We start from the raw sequence: 19,383 nt of genomic DNA, 5'->3' as shown, positions 1-19,383 counted from the left end.
GGAAGAGATCTTTCCCAGGGAGGCCACCTTCATATGTTCTCGGTTATTTTTTACTTTCGTTGAACTCCCTCCGGCCTAAGAATAGTCTCTGTCCCCCACATGGATTTCTTTGGGATCAGGAAGAACCTGGAATAGAAAAAGCCTTTCTCAAGTACAAGTTCCACAGGGCATTTGTGCTAGCAAACCAGTCTCCCCACATTGATTTCTTTATACCTGGTGGATGTTCCCAGGTGGCCAATATGGAACACGGATCTTAAAACCTATTTAATCAGACCTTGTGCAATGCCATTCCCGGTTCAGACCCAATGGCCCTTCCATCATGGTGTTCTGTCTCCAAAAGTGACAATGGGATGCTTGGTGGGGCCACAGAGAGTGGCCTGCTCTGTCATGTCATATTAATAACAACAATAACAATGTTCATTAAGCATGCACTATGAGATAAACACTGTACTAAGCAATGGAGTAGATATGAGATAATCAGGTCCCACACAGGGCTCACATTCTAAATAGGAGGGAACAGAGGTACTGAATCACCATTTTACAGATGAGGGAACCGAGGCCAGAGAAGTGAAGTGACCTTGCCTAAGATCACAGGGCTATAAGTGGCAGAGCCAGAATTAGAACTCAGGTCTCCTGACTCCCAGAAGGGATGCCAAAGGAGAGATCACTGAGAGCCCACTGTCGGAGAGGCTCCCAGTCTTTCTTCAATCAAGTAATCCTCAATCGATTGATTGATCCATCAAGGGTATTTGACTGAGCACCTTCCTCTACAGGAAGGTACGGGTTGTCTGAGAACTGGGCTTTGGTCACATCAAACACTCTGGGAGTTTGGGGATTTTTTTTTGTTTTTTTCTAGTCTGTAGCCCCTGGGCCTTGACTATTGTGCACTTAGTCATCATGGGTGAACAGTTCTTAGTGTGAGGGTAAATTCAAGGAATTCGAGGGGGAATCCTCCTGTAGAAAGCCTACCTACCTACCCACAGCCCACAACTTCATCAGTTCTGAGGCTAGTGGCTATGTTTTCTTGGTGAGTTTTCTTCTCAGAGATGAGATTGGGCATCATCAGACTGTATCAAGTACCTAGAAGATTGAGGTGAAAAAGACGGAGTGCCCTAGGGTACTTCAAAGGGGGCGGTGAGGAAAGAGGAAGGAGAGAGTACACAGGGGACCCACACTTCTAATAATAATGGGGGCATTTGTTAAGTGCTGTCTAGGTGCCAAGCGCCGTACAGAGTTCCAGGGTCGATACAAGATTACCAGGTCAGGCACAATCCCTGTCTCACATGGGGTTCACAGTTTAAGGGGACGGGAGAACAGATATTTCATCCCCTTTTTATAGATGAGGAAACCAAGGCACAGGCAAATGAAGTGACTTGCCCAAGGTCACACAACGAGCAAGGGGCAGGACTGGATGTTCATCCCCTACTTTTCAGGACTTTCTTCCAGAGAGGGGGAGGGGATTCTGCCCCTGTGGCAGCCTTGAGAGTTTGCTTTTGGGAAAAGGTGGAAATTTCTCAAAGGAGCAAAGTAGGGAGGGGTGGAAATAGGAGGAGGAAGAGAGGCTGGACTCACCCTGCCCTCAAGATACTGAGAAGGGAAAAAGGAAGAAAAGAAAGCAAAGCTGCAGATTGACAAAAGCACTGAGAAGAGGAATGAGACTTTCTAATTAAGATCCAGGCCTCTGAACTGCTAGGGTAGCCCTCTCCAGAAAGCTCAGTGCCAGCAATTGGATCCCTGAGCAGCCTTGAGAGAGGAGATGGGCGGGCCATAACTCTTGAAATTTCAGAGGCTGCTATTACTTCATCTATTCCACTTCTGAAATTCATGATCGATACCAAAATCATTTCTCACATGTATTGACATTTTAAAAGGAGACTACTATACACAGAGTGTGTATATATGTGCAGTGTGTCTCTATATACAGACGCACACATGCAGAGTTTCTGCAACTAGAGAATCTACTTCTCTAGAGAAGTAAGGTGGAAAAAACTTGTCTAATGCCTGTCATTAGTCCTGGAACTATATAGCAATTATTTGGTTTTTGTTTTTACAAAATATGGAACTTGTGATCCCCAAAAACTATAGACACTAAACAACAATAAAAAACAAAAAAAAAGGAGTGTGAGGGGAGAAAAAGAAAGAAGGTCAATAGAAGAAAAAAAGCTTTGTGCTTACTTTAAGACAACTGGATTTCAGATGCTAAACCCCTTCCCTGACTACAATTATCTTCAAGCAAGCTGCACTTCACTTGGCTAAAGGCATAATTCCTCTTTTCCTCATTTCTAAGTAAAAAACATTTTGAAAATCACCTCTGCTATCTTGGCAGTGAGAACATGGCACAAGAGAGTTGTTATCGAAAACTAGGTCAAGGACCTTCAACCCTGGCTCTGCCAGAATCCAACTGCCAGATTTTTCCACATGTCTCCAAAAGACAGGAAGTAGAATTTCACTCTAAGAATCTGCCCCATTTCCTCTGTTCACCTCACTGTCCGCTGGGTCTTGGGATGGAGGGTGGGGCACTCTGATGCCCAGAAAACCCACATAAAAGTGAACATAAGATTGGGGGAAAAAAACAATAGGCCAGGCCAACCCTCACTGGAGAGATGTGCAAGCGTGAGTTTGACCGGTCAAGCGGAAAGCTTCCCAAACAAGTTAGTCAAGATTGTCATGGCCCTAGATCATTCACTGAGCAACGACTAGAACTAAGAGATTTCTGGCCCAGATATTCAAAGAAAACTAGCCCTGCAGGGATGTCGCTGTTTCTTACTTTGAAGCGACACCCCGGATCCTCCCTGTGGCCAGGGGTGGGGGAGAGAGGCTGCCTTTTTGGTCACCTCTCCTGGGACCGTCACTTCTCTTCTAACTGTAGCTCCCAAGACAACCCAGCTCAAGGTCAAGGGGGGCAACAACACCTTCCTCCCGGGATCCGGCCACCATAGTACGGGAAGGGATCCCAAGCGAGATGGGCCGTTGGTCTGACCAGAGAATGACATTGCACACGTTCTTATCTTCTGAGCCCACTGGTGGTTCCCTGACCCTCTATCACCACCAACTTCCTCCTCCTCCTCCCGTTCCCCCTCCCCAACATACTTCGGTCGAAACTGTACAACAAGCACGTCGCTGCGAAAGAGCAAGAGCTACAAAATGACAAACAGGCGTGTGGATGCAGAAAACACAGGTTACTTACCTGCGGCCTCTGTCCGCCGAAGGCGTCGGTCTCGTTGCCACGTCGATTGGGGAGGGATCCTTCGGAAACTGCTGTGAAAAGCTTCGGGGGCTGCCCTGCCAGGGAGGAGACCGGAGACCACCCCCCCAGGGTACCTGCACAGGGTAGCCCCTCCCTTTCCAGATTTCCTTTCTCCGCCCGGAGCGGGAGGTAGTGAAGTTTACTGGAAAAATACAATTGAGAGGTTACTCAGATATACAGTCCACGCACCGTGTATCTACAGGGAGAGGGTTGGGGTCAGTCCCTATGAGCTGACGGGGCCAAACACCTTCCGAGAATCAAAGTTACCTGGGAGTAACCTTTGTTTCTCCCAGATCTGGGTAAAGGCCTCGTCGGCTCATCTAACAGGAAGACTAGGGAGCCTCTGGCTGGGCCCCAGATGGGGAGGGGTGGGGGGGAATGGGAGGGGGAAGAGTGGGCCACAGAGAGTTTCTGGAGGGCCCGACAGCCCCAGTGAGATTCTGGGCCAGGTATCAGGCTCGGGTAAAGGTTCGCAGTGTAGACGTGTCACTTGGGTGGCTGCGGGGTCTTGTCCCAGGAGGGCGGGAGCGGGAAAGGGGGTGAACACCCCATCACCTGGCCGGTCGGTGGGAAGCCTATTCAGGCAGAGTCCGTTTGGGGAGGGGCTGACCCACGGAGTGGCGGCCAAAAGGGACAAAGGGCGGCTTCTGTTGCCAGAGGTCCTTCGGCCCGCTCGGCTTGTAGCTCGGGCCCCACCGGAAGGGCTTCTCGGCTGTCCCGACGAGCTCGAGGGAAAGCGGCTGGAAGGAGTTGAGGTTCAGGTGAAGTTGAGCTGTCATCTTCAGGAGGCACCCAATGTCCCGGTCTTCACAGATTTCAGCCTGAGGAAGGTAGGAAACCAGAGCCGGCAGCTTGCCCATCCATCCAGACGAGGTCACAGCTACGAGGACTGATAAGTGACCTATCTTAGCTCAGCCGTTCCCAGGGCTCCTGGGTCAGTTGCGTGAGGGTAACATCTGGGTCCCATGAGACGGGCGGCAGCTTGGTCATCCTTAGGTAAACGGAGGGTGGGGGCGCCGAACTGGATATCCGAGATGGAGAATGCCAGTGAGGTACCTTCCAAGCCTGGTGAAGGACAGAGGGAGCTGCGAGGGGCAACTTGATCGATGTCCTGTTGAACATGGACCATTCTAGGAGGAGGTGGTTCTCAGCATCGGGCCCAGGGCGCACATTGGACAGGAAATAAGTGCCCCCTGGGCACTTTCCCTTGAGGATCGATTTCTTGGGACTGAGCACCACTCCCCCTTGGCTTCCGGGAGTGAGGTTGAGAAGGCGTGCAGCCGGCTTCAGCTCGCCCCGGTCCTGGAGGTGGCCCGGCCCATGGGTGAGCCTGATGGATCTGTCTCCTGCCACTTCCACGACGGAGGAAACCCAGTTGGGTCATCAGCTGGGGGAAAGTCTGGGAGCCGAGGGGAGTCGGGGGAATTGTTGAGAGGAGGCCCTTGTCCCAGGGGACGCGAAGACATCTGTGGTCTTGACAGACGTGAGCAGAAGAGTCGGGTCCCTCGATTCTCTCCTGTGGCCCGTCTGTCAGTCAGCTGCTTTGTGAGCACTCTCCTGTGGGAAGGCGACTGGACTGCAAATGGGTTTTGAGCTCCTGATAGGTAGGGGGCTTCTAGCCCAGCCCTGTTCTGGAAAGCCCTCTGCCAAACTCTCACAGTATCTCTGAACAAAGCTCCCCCTTTACCTAGAGAAAAAACGTATCAGTTCCTGAGATCCCATTTGGACCATGAAGGGTTGACCTGAGTGGAGGGCTTTTATCTCTAGGATGTGTTTGCTTTTTCGTTTGTTTGCTGCTTTTTCGGGGGGGGGGGGGGGATTTGGTAAATGCTCACTACGTGTCAAGCACTGTTCCAAGCACTGGGGTAGATACAAGTTTATCAGGTTGGACACAGACCCTGTTCCACATGGGGCTCAAAATTCTAAGTAGGAGGGAGTAGGATTTAACCCCCATTTTACAGTTGAAGAAACTGGGGCACAGAGAAGTGCCCAAGGGGCAAGAGAACTTGCCCAAGGTCACACAGCAAGCAACTGGCAGAGCCAGGATTAATGTGGAGATTTGGCTACCCTTGAGTGTGAGCCCCCCACACTGTCTGCGGTGCCTCTGTGGGGAGAACTGCTTGGTATGGAGGTCTCCCAAAGTCTGGCCCAGATTTCGGGAGGTTCTGTTTGAAGGCTAGCTGTGAAAGTGTTTCTGGAGGTGGGGGAGAGGCAGCGGGGAGGGAGTTTAGTTTCTCCAGACTTACTGATCTCATCAGCCCTGGATGAACCAGGCAAGCCAGGTAAAGGAACTCCTGGATTTTCCTTCTTCCTGAATCATTCCTAAGGGGCCGAAGTTAACCTGAATAGCAGAACCTTATCCCAGAAGTGTGACATTTCTCTCAAAAGCTGAGGTGTTTGCTTTGGGTCAGATGCGATGGAATGATGGGACCTGGCCATCGCTCTGGCCCAATCTAGGCCTCGGGCTACCTGACGTCAGTGGGGAAGGGCAGAATGAGGACCCTCACTTCCTTCATAGAGGTCCCGCTGTTCCACTTCAAGAGGAGAGGGGGGGACCTCTCTGGTCTCACTTAAAGTAGATTTGAGACTCTATTTCCATATCAGATTGCCCATAGGGATGGTGTCCAGGCTCTAGCCAGGCAGGTCTCCCTTGCCAATCGTCAGAACCATGATTTCTGATTTTGTCATTTTCAGGAAGTCAACTAGGTGCATTTAGAGGGACTCGGCCAGAAAGTCGGCCAGTCCACCACAGAGATCCCTTAGTGCCGGAAGTCAAAGGATCCCGGTGTCCGATCCATCGTCAGTAATCAACTTCATGACTGGGCGTGTGTCTGAGGGCAAACTTTTCTTGGCTTTGACCCCCAGACCTCTTTGGCATTGGGCAGAGTAGGTGGCCACTCAACATACAGCTGCATTTAGGGGGCTTAAGCACTGGGTTTTTGCTCGCTCACCAGGCCATCTTGGACAAAACCGCTTTTGGAGAGCGTTTCCCTCTCACGTACAATTCTCTCCCAAGATCTTGTGGTGGGATGGAGCCATGGACTTGGACGTCCTCGGTGGAGAGGTGCGGTCTCACTCCAATTCTGTGGGCTTGGGCACAAGGGCAGCCTTTGGACGGCTCTGTCTTCCTCCATCTTCTCCAGGATCTCCATAAAACGGATTTCTCAGGATACTGTCTACTCCTGCTCCACAGGATGGCCTGCTTGCCAGGAAGAGGGAGTGAGGAGAGAGGGAGCGGGATGGATCCCTGGTCGGGGGTGGGGTGGGCAGGGGGAGAGTGGAAAGGGGTGGAGGGGGGGTCTCCATCCCATGCCTCTTGCTGCAAAAGGACCCACTTGGGTAGGGGCACGGAAGGGAAGGGCCTGGTGGAGGCAGAGCAGGAGGAGCCTGGACCAAGAAAATCAGGCTTCTTTCCTGACTAGGCTGAGGTGGATGCAGCGAACAAGAGTGAGGGAACTGGGAGAGGGGCAGTGGGTGCTGTGGTCGGCGCAGGACGCTTACCTTGTCCGGGGTTTCCACGGGTGGCAAGGGTACGTCGGGCGCCAGGAGAGCAGTTTGCACTGCTCCGTCTGGTCCTCAGAAAGCCTTGCTCCACATGATTGATAGGCGCTTTCGGGCCGCAGGCTTAGGAGCGGAGGCCAACGCACCTACAAGCAGGAGGAGGAAAGCCGCCAGAGCGGTGAAAACCTAGTTTACGGCACCCGGCTAGGCTGCTAATTGGCAGGAAGAAGAGGGCCCCACCTTAGGGGCCGCTTGCTCCAGGCTCTGTCCCTCCAGTCCCTCACAGACAGGAGCTTTCCCTGAGAGCTCCCCACCCCAGGCCTGCTTTGGATGAGGGTGACTGTTATTCAAACCCATATCTCCAGCAGGAAATTAAAAAAAAAAACCACCAACAACAAAACACCCCACTGGCTCCAACCTTCAGCAGAAAAAGCAGTCCGTTTCCTTAAAGAGGAGGAGTGGGAGGATTAAGATGGCTCCTGACTTCCCGGTGGCTGGCCAACATGGCAGCCGCCACTCTGACAGAGATGGTAGATCCAGATGGAATCCAAGGGAAAAGAACCTTTGTTCTGCCACCCGATAGGGACAAGGAGCAGCAAAGAGAAGGCAGGAAACTCCCACCCCAGTGAAATGGGGGGTGGGGAGTCGGGGGTGTGGACACAGCTCTGGCTGAGTAGTGAAAAGATAAGGGGAGACTGGAGGGGTGGCGGCCTGGGGAAGGAGGCTCCCTGAGGGGAGTCTGGGGCCCTTCCTGCACCCCAGGGGTGGCTGGCAGCAACAGAGGCAAGGGAAGGGGGGAAAGTGGGGGTGGGGCTCAAACCCCCACCCCCTCCCAACACCCCCACAGGCTGGCTTAGGGTGAACAAAACCAGCAGATGGCCAGTATTACCCCAATAGGGAGAAAGGGGTAGCCCCACACTGGGGACCCCTTTCCACACCAGCTGCATGTGAGTGAGCTCATACCCCAGAGTGGGTGGATATCTTCTGGGAGGAGGGGTCGAGGAGGGACCCCGACCCTAGCAGACTGGAGAGGAGACCGAGGGGGAAGGTCTCCAGGAAGCTGTCTGGTGAGACCAGTGGATTACCAGACTGGAAGCTCCCCTTTTTCCCACCGCCCTGAAAGCCCACGGGCAGAGAGAAGCGGGGAAGCGAGGCCTGGTAGGCAGGCTACCGGTGGTGGGGGCATTCCGTCTGCTAAGGGGAAGAGGGGAGGGCAGGAAGGAGGAGGGGGCGGAGGAGGAGGAGATCGTATGCCCTACCCCATCCTGGGTCGTAGGTACGGACTTACCTTGCAGTAGGAGGTTCTTGCGAAGTTCACCTGAGGGACTTCGGAGTGCAGTGTGACTCCTCTAGCGGAGAAAGGAAATCTGGAAAGGGAGGGGCTCCCTTGAGCAGGCACCCTGGTCAGGGCAGGGCTTGGACCCAGACCCAACAAGGGGTGAGCGGAGGCGAGGGTAATGGAGGTGGGGGCTCGGGGCTGGAGGGGGAGGGAATGCGGGGAAATGGGGGTCTCCGGTCTCCTTCCTGGCAGATCAGGCCCCGAAGCCTTTCCACAGCAGTGCCGATCCTTTCGGCCATCTCAGAAGAAACCCATTTAATCGACGAGCTGATGAGACCTAGACCTACCTTTGAGAGAACAAGCAGGGAAGGAGTGGAGGCCGAACACGTCCCTCGACCACAGTGCCAAGCCGACGACTTCTTCCGACACGAGGGAGGAGTGACTGTGCGTACCCCTAGAGCCCAGACGGATCCGCCGCAACGCGCTTTATCTACCCCCAGAGACGACGATTCCACTTTCCGCCGCAGTCCCAGTTCTGCTTGTTGATCCTCTTTCCTCCCTCCCTCCCCAGACCCCTCCAACCCCGTCCACCCTCAAATTTACTTCCACGCCCAATCCAACCCAGGTGAGCGGCAGGACCGCTGACGCCGCCACCACGTTGACCTGGACCAGGCGAGCACCGTGCAAGCTTCCTAACGGGTTCGGAAACAGTGTCTACTGAGGTGACAGGTGGTCCGGGACCATATCGGCCAATTGATGGGGAGTCGGGGGGGGCCGCACTGTCCCCCCACTCCGGTTGCAACCCAAGACAGCCCTCGAATCTGAGACACGATCGAGGTCCAAGTTCTGCGTAATAAAACACGCTTGTTCTGCTAAGATATTTCATTTGTCCCTCCTTAAGCCCCGTTTACATTAGCCAGGCTTCTTGCCGCCACATTCGGGAATTCGAACTACACACCTAGGTACTGACAGACAACGCCAAGCATGTTGAGAACACACACATACACAAACACAGGCACTCCCACGTACCGGCTGGCGGCGAACATCGAGCACGTGGCCGCCGGTGGGCCGACAGGTGAACGGCTCTCTTGAAAAGCAATGACACTCTCCCGAACAATTCAGAGGGTGGGAGAGAGCATCTTCGTGGCTTCTCAGCTTTGCAGCTGGGCTGTGTATCAAGACTACCAGGAGCCGTTTTCCTCTTCCCGACATCGATTTTACCCAGACGGGGGAACTAGCTGATACGGGAGGAGGATGCACACCAGCTGCCACCAGCAGCCCCAAACCCACAGCTCGAAAAACAACCAGGCGAGAGAGCCACTGCCTCCTGGAAAGAGCCTTTTGCAAACCATTTTTCCGTCTGACACCACGCTAGTCTGGGCAGCGAGGCTTCTCCGCTGGCATTGCCCTCGAACGCCCGCCACCACGGCCTGATTTTGAGACAATGGTACCGGAGAAATGAGCCCGCTCTGAATCCAGCTTCTGCGTATTTTTCCCCAGACACGGAGACAATGGAAAAAGACTTATTCAAGTGACAGTAAGTTATTTTGAAAAACAGTTAGCCCAAAGCGGCATTCGTTTGTTTACTATTTGGAAGCAGCTCCACTTGATATGCCTCCTGCCAACTTTGAATGCCCTCTGTCCAAAGTCCAGAACAAATGCTGCCACGGGGGGCCCTGGCAATTTTCAATTCACCCTATTAGTTTCCAGTATGACAGCCAGTCAGAATTCTGAGCCACACTGCATTGTACATTCGAACACCTGAATTTCGCTTCGCCCATCGGAACATCTGACGACACGGACGCGTTTCGCTTAGATTCCCCGGAGGGACAATGAATAAGGCGTTGAAGTTGGAATGAGAGCAGAACCGCCGAAAAATAAAATCCGAAAACCCAGAGATTCTCTCTGCTTAGGGTCAAGGAGGTCAGCTCAAAGTCCCCCATCCTGACCATCCCTGAAATGACCAAACTCTGAAAACAATGCCTGCCAGCAGAACCCACTTACCTCTTGGGACAGGAAAGGAATGACTTGGGCACAGATAGCGTTCAGCCTCTTGACAATTTCCGCCTGCAGACAAGAAGGGGAAGAAAAGAGAATGCTTCATTTCAGGCTTTCCAAACACCCGCACTCACCCGGCATCTGGATGGAAAGGACCTGGGTAGAGTTGAGACGACCAAGAGCACCCCAATTTAGTAACCGGCTCTGGTCTCCAAAGTGAACCCTCTAACCACCGTTACAGAATGCAAATGGCCTATTCATTTGTGTTACCGGAAGCCCAGGCTACTAAAAGTCTGGCTGCTTCTCATTTGGAATAGGATGGGACTCTCGAACTCGTGGAGAGTGAAGACCCCATCTCTCGCTCTCGTTTCCCTTTTACTGAATTATGACAATTACATCGGAGCTTTCAGGAGGCTCAGAGCACCGCCAGGTCTGAAGCGCCACCGAGGCCATTCCCTTGCCTTAGGAGAGGGCGGCCCCATCTGACCCATCTTGGGTCGATGACTTTCTTGTCTCTCATTACTGGGTTTCAGAATCACGGTTCATTCCTTCGCTTGCATTTACTGAGCATCCCTCCTGTGGGCAGAGCACTAAACTAGGCATGTGGAGGAGTATGAGAGAAATCCGAGACACGATCCCGGCCTTCAAGGAGCTTGCAGTCTACTGTCTACCCCATTGTGAGTTCATTAAAGATGAGTCCGGCATATTGTTAAGCGATCCCTAGTCTCTCTTTTCCACCACCTATCCAGCACGTCAAATCAGGGCCTCTGTGTCAGTGTGGGTGCAGCGTGGCTCACTGGAAAGAGCACGGGCTTTGGAGTCAGAGGTCATGGGTTCGAACCCCGGCTCTACCACTTGTCAGCTGTGTGACTTTGGGCAAGTCACTTAACTTCTCGGTGCCTCAGTTACCTCATCTGTAAAATGGGGACTAAGACTGTGAGCCCCACGTGGGACAACCTGATTCCCCTGTGTCTACCCCAGCGCTTAGAACAGTGCTCGGCACATAGTAAGCGCTTAACAAATACCAACATTATTATTATTATTATTATTTTAACCAAGGGGTTGGGAGAAGTCGGGGGGGTTGGGGGTTGAGGGGGAAGAGGGATGAGGAGGGAGAGAAGTAGCAATTACAGCTCCTGAGACATTCTTAAAATAAATTCTAACCAGGGGTCGGTTCCTCATTATATGCTCTTTTTTTTCTTTTTTTTTTTTTACCTGCTAAGTCATTACCAGAATGACAGGGGCACTCAGACTTGGGCAATTCCAGCAGCAAACCTTTCGACCTTGTAGCTATGCAATCTTTTAAATGCCAGCACCTTAAAAACTTGGCCTGCCTAAGGGGAACACAAAAATGCCGGGAATCTATCAGGAACCTAAGGTCCAGGCCAAATGAATTTCCCCATTAGAATGCGGAAAAGCCCTCCTACGGCACAACAAGTGTCTCTGTGCAAGTAGTCATTTGCTCTGCCATGATTTAATTGACCACAGGGCCCCGTGGAACACTTAGGATCCGCCAGAATTCTCTAAACAGCCTCCGAGAAGCTACGATGGGATCGCCAAATCACTTTTCACCTAGAGAAGGAGCCCATGGGGATTCTGGGTGGAATTCCAATGAGAGATAGAGAAAATGGTGGGGAGGAGCAGAGAGAGGAGGACTGATCCAAGCTGGCTAAAATGGGTCTCAAAGGTGTAAGGGGAGAATAAAAAGATAAAATCAGACACTTTGGGGCCGGCCCAACTGAACCATCTGTCAGGCCTATTTTCCCCGTTATGTTGTTTACGCCAGTGAAACAGTCCCTTGCTAGGAGAGCTGTAAATGTAGAGGCCTTGTCTTAGACATTGTTCCCTCGCAGCACCTCCCCACCCCCCCACCAAAGAGCCGATTAGGTGCGAATGTGAAGTTGTGTCTATTGGGGGGGTGGGGAGGGCCAGGGAGTGAAGAAATTTTCCACTTTTAAAAATGTCATCTTTTGTCTAAACAAATTCTTTTAAGTTGCCAAAACAGTAGATTTTCAGAGTCAGACTAATTGGCAGTGTGTGTGTGTGTGTGTGTGTGTGTGTGTGTGTGTTGGGGGGGTAGGGAGGGGGTAGGTGGGGGTGATTTCATAAAATTAAGCAGGCAATTCCTCACTTTGAAAGCTAAAGTTGCCTGGGAAACACCGCTGCTTTCACGGTCATCTAATTTTACCTCTTTTGTCCCACAGGACCAAGCTTTAGAGAGAGGCATCGTTTATTTACAGGCCTTTCCGCTGGGCTTCAGTTATCGGCCAATAATCCCGTGGACACACACTTCTAATGGCCTAGGTTTGGAAAGGGAGTCTAATCTAATGGCGCAGGCCCAAGCTCCTTTTCCAGCACAGCCATTAAAGGATGTAGGTTATTGCTGTTGTCACCATTGATATTTGTCATTGTAATGTAATTAGGGTCCGAAAATGATGCATTACAGCCCTTGGCACAGCTTCTATTAAAATCTTTTCTTCTGCTCACTGAACTGCGACCTGCTTTCTGATGAATAACAGACAGACAGCTTTAGGGTGAGGAGCAGATTCATCAAAGAAGTATTTTTCAGCTTTGAAAAGAGGAGGGTATGGGGGGGGGGGGAGAGAGAGAGAGACAGAAAGAGAGAAAGGCACACAGACACAGACACAACCAAAGAGGAGAGGCACAAAAAAAACGTGACACCACACATTTGAATTTCATTTGACCACTTGAAATTCTGATTGCATCTGATGAATCTTGCTTAGACAATATATTCCCAGTCTGCAAATCACATGGTTAATCAGGGCTCAGCCCATGCCTGCACTGAAACTTCCAATCGAATTTATAGGTGATGTGGGTTATGCATCCCTAAACAACTCCATTCGTGGCTATCCCATTTAAAGAGCCACAGTCTCTGAAATGCTTGTCGTTAGGGTTATGGGATGCTCTACTATGGAAGCTCCTGATAAACAGCTGCGAAATTATGGCCCGTGAATGTAGCGTGATGGTCCAAAGTAGCACTAATGGTCCGACAGAAAGGAGACAATTTTTGCTGCTCTACTCTGTCAGATATGATAATTCACTCTGACGCCTCTATTTTATTTGTTGGTGGTGGTGTTTCCCTTCCCCACCTGCCCCAGCACTTGACTGGAGATAGAAAACTAGAAACAGTGACCACGACCATCACCTCTTTTCCCCAACTCCCTCTCTCTTCTGCAACATCAGCGCACTTGGATCGGTCCCCTTTGGGTATTCGGTATTCAGTCCACCTTAAGCCCTACAGCACTTACGGACACCTCCATAATTTATTTATATCAATGTCTGTCTCCCCCTCTAGACTGTAAGCTCATTGTGGGCAGGGAACGTGTCAACCTACTCTGGTGTACTAGACTCTCCCAAGTGTGAGCTCAACAAATACCAATGAATGACTGATTGATTAATGGATTACCAACCTTCTTCCCAAATCAACTCCATACTCCTTCACCCTCTAAAACTAAGGGCCCCGCGGAAATATTTCATCTCAAGGGGAGATAAGGACTGCGACTATGTGCGGATCTCAAATGCTATTCACTGAACAGTCAGTCAGTCAGTCGTATTGATTGAGCATCTATCGTGCGCAGGGCACTGTACTAAGCACTTGGGAGAGTACAATACAACAATAAACAGACACATTCTTGGCCACAACGAGCTCATAGTCTAAGAGGACCTGAACACTGAATGGGGCATGGACAACATCACTGCCGTGACCTGGTTGCAGGGGGAGAGACCAGTTGGAAATGAATTCACAATGGAAAGGACAGGGAAGAATTAGCATCAACTACCTTGCCCTCCTCTACCTCAAAATTCTTCAAAAATGTACCCATTGCTCTGATATCCTTAGGGAAAGGTCTGGAATACAGTAAAAAAAAAAAGGCCACCATTAGGTCCATACGTCAAAATGCCATACCCATGAAAGGAGAAGACTGGGTCAAATCAATAGTTCTCATCTCTAAAAGGAAACACGGTAGCCGCTTAAAGAAGCCAAAGGCCTGCTCAATATTATTTAATACATTTCCTCTCTCCCACTCCAAACAACTTCTAATATGCAATAAAATCGTAACTTTTTTTCCTTGCCACAAGTTCTCCTTTGTATTTTACAGAAAAATACAAAGTTGGGGGTTTTAATACTCTAATAAACTTAAGAAAAAATATTTCCACTTTGTTTCCTAAAGTATCACGGTTATTAGGATTACAAACAATTGTTGGTAAAGAATTGCTACTGGAGGCTGTAGGTCTGTCAGGAGAAGGGAAACAACCCTGCTACATATGTATCGTGGAAATAAAACAGAATAATAAACCATTATTGGGAAACCCATTTCACCAGCCACAGGAAAAAAAAATATGCAATTACAGTTTCAGAAAAATGATCTGGAACAACAGTTATTTCAGGTTTAATTTGTTTTATATAGTACAGCCCTTGCCAAAGAAGATCAATCTAGTTTATTAAGTGTTTACCAAGAACACAAACACAGCCATAATATCTAAACAAGGATTTCCAAAATTAGTGAGGGGGAGGGAAAAGCAAAACAAAACATTGCAACGTGAGACATCACAATCCTAAAAATGGTCAGTATAAAAACGAACATCATTTTCCAGAAAATTAACTCCCTCTTCTCCTTCTCTCCCCCCTGCCCCTCAGCCCCCCAAGGAGTTGGGTATGTTTTAATCACAAAAGGAGTTGTCTTGACCTCCCGTTTTCCTGCATCACAAGAGTGGAAAGCATTGTTTTCTTGCTCACCTTTAAGCAATTGTAAACCTAATGAGAAACTCTTATGGCTTAGAATCAAATAGAAAAGATTGGGGGTAGGTTTTAAGTGGAAATGTCTGTGACAAAATAACTTCTTCCCCAAGCTGAGTATTCGGTTTGGGGGTTTTAGCTTCATTTTCTCCAACTTCAACTTCACAAAAGAGAAAGCAAAGTGCTCATGAATAAAATAACCTAAGAGAGAATATTAAATTATTTCAGAGTAAAGCAGGAATGGGGGTTGGGTCATCTCAAGGCCCTTTAAGAAGAAAAAGGGGGATATTTCTATTTTTATTAATTAGCTTAGATGTTTATTTTCCCCAATATATTACATTTAGCTTAATGAACAATATGTTAAAGTAGGAATATTTTCAGAATCAATTTTCTTGTGAAGCCAACAGTTTTTAGGCGGACTGAATCGACTGCTCTGGCTTTTTATTTAATTTTTTTAACCCACTTACATGCTGCAGAAGTAAAAATAATAAAGATTACGCCGCTCATGCAATCATAAGAATAAGACAATAAAAAGGTAAATTGAGTAGAGATAAATGCATAAATGCATAAAAAAAGTTTGTGTGGTACCTCTCAGGTTCTCAAGCATTCTTGTGAAGCTGACAATAATTTGGGACATGAAATTATCTGATTTATTTTGGCTCTGGGGTCGGGGGGGGGGGGTGAGAGAAGAGAGGGAGGGGCTGGAGACCCAGCTGCCCCCGCTCCGATCTCCCAGCCTTCTCTCCCCCATCTCCTTCACCTCCCACTACCACTCCGGAAAGGAGTTGGGAGCTCTAGTGGCCACAAGGGACCCCACAAAGTCACTAGGCTTTCACTTTCATCTACTTGGAATGTTGGAAAAACTTAACGCTCTGAGGCACTGGGCAGACAGTTGGCCATGGAAGGCCTGATCACAGTCTGGGCTAATCTGCTTGGCCAGGCAATGTGGCCTTGTGAACAAAGCATGGAATGGAGGGAAGCAGGAAGACCTAGTGGACAGAGCACGGGCCTCAGAGTCAGGGGACCTGGGTTCTAATCCTGGCTCTGCCACCCGTCTGCTGTGTGACCTTGGGCAAGTCGCTTCACTTCTCTTTGCCTCAGTTCCCTTATCTGTAAAATAGGGATTCAATACCGGTTCTCCCTGCCTCTTAGACTGTGAGCCCCATATGGGACAGGAACTGGGTCCAAGCTGATTAGCTTGTATCCATCCGAGTGCTTAGCACAGTGCTTGGTACATGGTAAGCCCTTAAATACCACTATTATTATCATTGTTATTCGTAGTATAGTCATTATTCATTCAGTCGTATTTATTGAGCGCTTACTGTGTGCAGAGCACTGTAATAATATCACTATCTAAGAGTCAGGAGACCCAAGTTCTAGCCCCAGCTCTGCCACTGGCCTACTGCGTGACCTCGGGCAGATCACTTAACCTCTCTGAGCCTCCTTTTACTCATCTGTTGAATGGGCAGAAAATACCCACTCTCCCTACCTCTTTGACTGCGAGCCCAGTATAGAACAGGAACTGTAAAATGGGGGTGAAGACTGAGAGCCCCATGTGGGACAAGGACTGTGTCCAACCTGATTAGCTTGTATCTACCCCGGTGCTTAGTTCAGTGCCTAGCACACAGTAAGTGCTTAACAAATGCCATGAAATTAAAAAATGGAACTAGGTCCCTTCTAATTATCTTGTCTCTGCCCCAGAAATTAGTAAAGTGTTTGGCATCTAGCGAGAGTTTAAGAAATAGTGTAATAATTAACCTCATCCGTCTGTGATGCCCTTCGTTTAGCCATTACTCCTTTATGGCTATTCTCAGTCACCCCTGCCCCCACCAGCTTTTAGGCCATTCCTTGAGAGCAAGAATCGTGCTTGTGAATTTTCATGATATTTGCCCCCGAACCAAGTTCAAGACCTGACACGGTGCATTCACCCCACCACCAAGTCTTTTTCTGAAGCTACTCTCTAAAGCATTCTGTCAATAAGGCACCACATTACTTAGCTTAAAGAACATTTCATTTGAGTTTTGCGACTCGTGGGCACGCTGCTCTTTTCTCCCTCTTTCGGCTGTGTCTCCAATTCTCCAAACTTAGAACCTAATGAGCCTCCTTTATCAGTCTCCATTGTGATCGCTCCCAGGTCTGAGTGCAATCACTGCACCCCTGATGGCGGCAGCCCCAGCCATATCAATCTGCATCCCTCTTGGAATCTATATTTCTGGCATTTTCCCCGAACGGTAAATGTGCCATAAAGTTTTCAGTGCTCGGGAAATTGGAGACATTTAAGTACCCCATTCATTCGTTTGAACAGTTTCTTTTCTACTTTATGTGGGTGGGAAGGCTGGAAACGACAAAGGACGGGATTATATTTTATCTGATGAAGACGTACTGTCATGAAACTGCCCCAATTCATTTCTGGAAATGTTGCCCTGTTTTACTGAAACCATTTCCACTGGTCAAAACAACCACTGGAGTCACCTTTCTCTTCCCCATCTCTCACTGCTCTAGCTTTTAAAGGACTTCGGCAGAAACTCTAACTCGGATATAAGCCTATTATCCTAAATACAGCCTCGAAACTGAAGTTATTGTGCTTAAACACCGTTCCAAACGTTAGGTGATTGAGAGTCATTTATCACATCAAGTATCGCGCACGAGGGTCACATTATTTCAATGCTGAAGTCGGGGAAAAAAACCCCCGCAGCCAGTGTTTTGCAATGGTTCTCTGAGCCTCCCTGGGAGGGAGTGAACAGGGACAGGAGAGAAAGAAGGCAATTCTGGCTCTCATTGGACTACAGGTAACTGTACCTGATAACTGCAGTTACAGTCCCTTCTCCCTTATGGCGTGGGTTTACTATGTGTTTCGGATCGGGAGCCGTTGAAGGTTTAGAGAATGTTCTTCTAACATGGATCTGGACGACGGACCACAGTGCGATGTCAGAAGACACGGGGCACAGGCATGCGGCAAGTTCATGGAGAACCTGATCCTCCCTCCAGCCCAGTAGTGGAGAACTGATTGTATGTGTCTCCCTTTGAACTCACGACAAGCCTACCTGTTCCTACTATGGCAACAGTTCAACTTCCTGTTACCTGCTGGCAGTGGACTTTGGCTTGTCCCTCCAGACCATCTTCACTTGTCTCTCACAAAAGGCCAGGGGAAACCCCCCACCATACACCCAGGATCAGAATTTTGACCAGGTTGATAGCCCCATGAGCTTTTTGATCCATCAGGAAACTCATCCTGATTCATTCCCAACACCACAAGTCACAGCGCTTTCCACAATCACGCATCCTCAGCCCTTATGACCAGACCAGTGGAAAGGAAACAAAACAAAACAAAAAAACAACAACAGAGCAAGAGCAATAAATCTTCACTCAGATAACAGGGAGGGGAAGATGGTGAGAAAATTACATTTCATCCCCCTTATATGATGAGACTAATCCAGGCTGCAGAAAGCTGGGCTCCATCACTGTGAAAACGACATTCTTTTTAGATTCTTTTCCCCCTAATTAGAAAATATATGTGGTCTCTCAAGGCTGCTATCAGTCAGTTGTATTTATTGAGTGCTTACTGTATGCAGAGCACTGTACTAAGTGCTTGAGAGAGTAAACACAACCATGTAACAGACACATTCCCTGTCCACAACGAGCCTACAGTCTAGAGGGGATAATAACTGTAGTATTTGTTAAGTGCTTACAGTGTGCCAACCATTGTACTAAGCGCTGGGGTAAATACAAGATAATCAAGCCCTACATGGGGCTCAATTCTTAGTAGGAATCAAATTCTTAGTAGGATCGAGACCAGGTATTGAATTCCCATTTTGCAGAGGAGGGAACTAAGGCACAGAGAAGTGAAGTGACTCTCCCAAGGTCACACAGCAGACAAGTGGCGAAGCCAGGATTAGCACTCAGGTCCTCTGACTCCCAGGTCCGTGCTCTTTCCTCTATGTCATGCTGCCCCTCCCTGTGACTCACTTAGGCCTAGACTCGCAGGAGGGGATATCCTGGACCCCATTTCCTAAATCAGCCCCATTCTGAGCATGCCAAGGGGGCAGCTTACAAGACAGGGGAATAAACCAGCAGAAAGACAAGCCTGGGTTCACACAGCCATTCTTTTAAGTGCTTTTTCAGAGAATTAGGATGCCAAAGTAAAGTAGGCCTAACAATCAGTTCAGCAGTGCAAAGAACGGCAGCTTATGTGAAGCCTGACCTGTTCGGGGAAGAAAAGTTCAACTTGACCTTTCCCAGATCCTTTCTGCCCACAGTTCTCAAGAGAGACTAGATCAGCTCCTCATGAGCGGGGATAGTGCCGACCAATTCCGTTGACTTGTCCTCTCCCAAATGCTTAGTACGGTGCTCTGCACATAGTAAGCGCTCGATAACGACCACTGATTGATGGTACACACATCTGTCAGTAGTTACACCATATAGTCATATGTGGATATTGGCCAACATTTAAACTGACTCAATTCATCACTGTTTCGGTGAGTGAAACTGAGCTCAGGCGAGAGGATCACTGACGATAAAGGTGCAACTCTCAAAAGAACACATTCTGAAGGCAACGCTACTATTTTCCTTTACAAATGGAATCAATCCTGCCCACAGGGGCAT

At 49.3% G+C, this 19,383-nt stretch overlaps 1 protein-coding gene across 9 annotated transcripts in view; it reads right to left on the bottom strand.

Moving 5' to 3' along the window:
• Positions 1-19,383, bottom strand: part of TLE4 (TLE family member 4, transcriptional corepressor) — a 127,667-nt gene that overhangs the window by 82,697 nt on the left and 25,587 nt on the right. For all 9 annotated transcript variants that reach the window (XM_007668214.4, XM_007668213.4, XM_007668215.4 and 6 more), the window contains exon 5: positions 10,032-10,094. In XM_007668214.4, coding sequence (XP_007666404.1) covers positions 10,032-10,094 — 63 coding nt within the window. The remainder of the gene's footprint in view (positions 1-10,031; positions 10,095-19,383) is intronic.

Source organism: Ornithorhynchus anatinus, chromosome X5 (genome assembly GCF_004115215.2).
Source record: "Ornithorhynchus anatinus isolate Pmale09 chromosome X5, mOrnAna1.pri.v4, whole genome shotgun sequence".
Lineage (NCBI taxonomy): Eukaryota > Metazoa > Chordata > Mammalia > Monotremata > Ornithorhynchidae > Ornithorhynchus > Ornithorhynchus anatinus.
The sequence above is the reverse complement of the archived record's forward strand: the minus strand, read 5'-3'. Positions and strand labels throughout refer to the sequence as shown.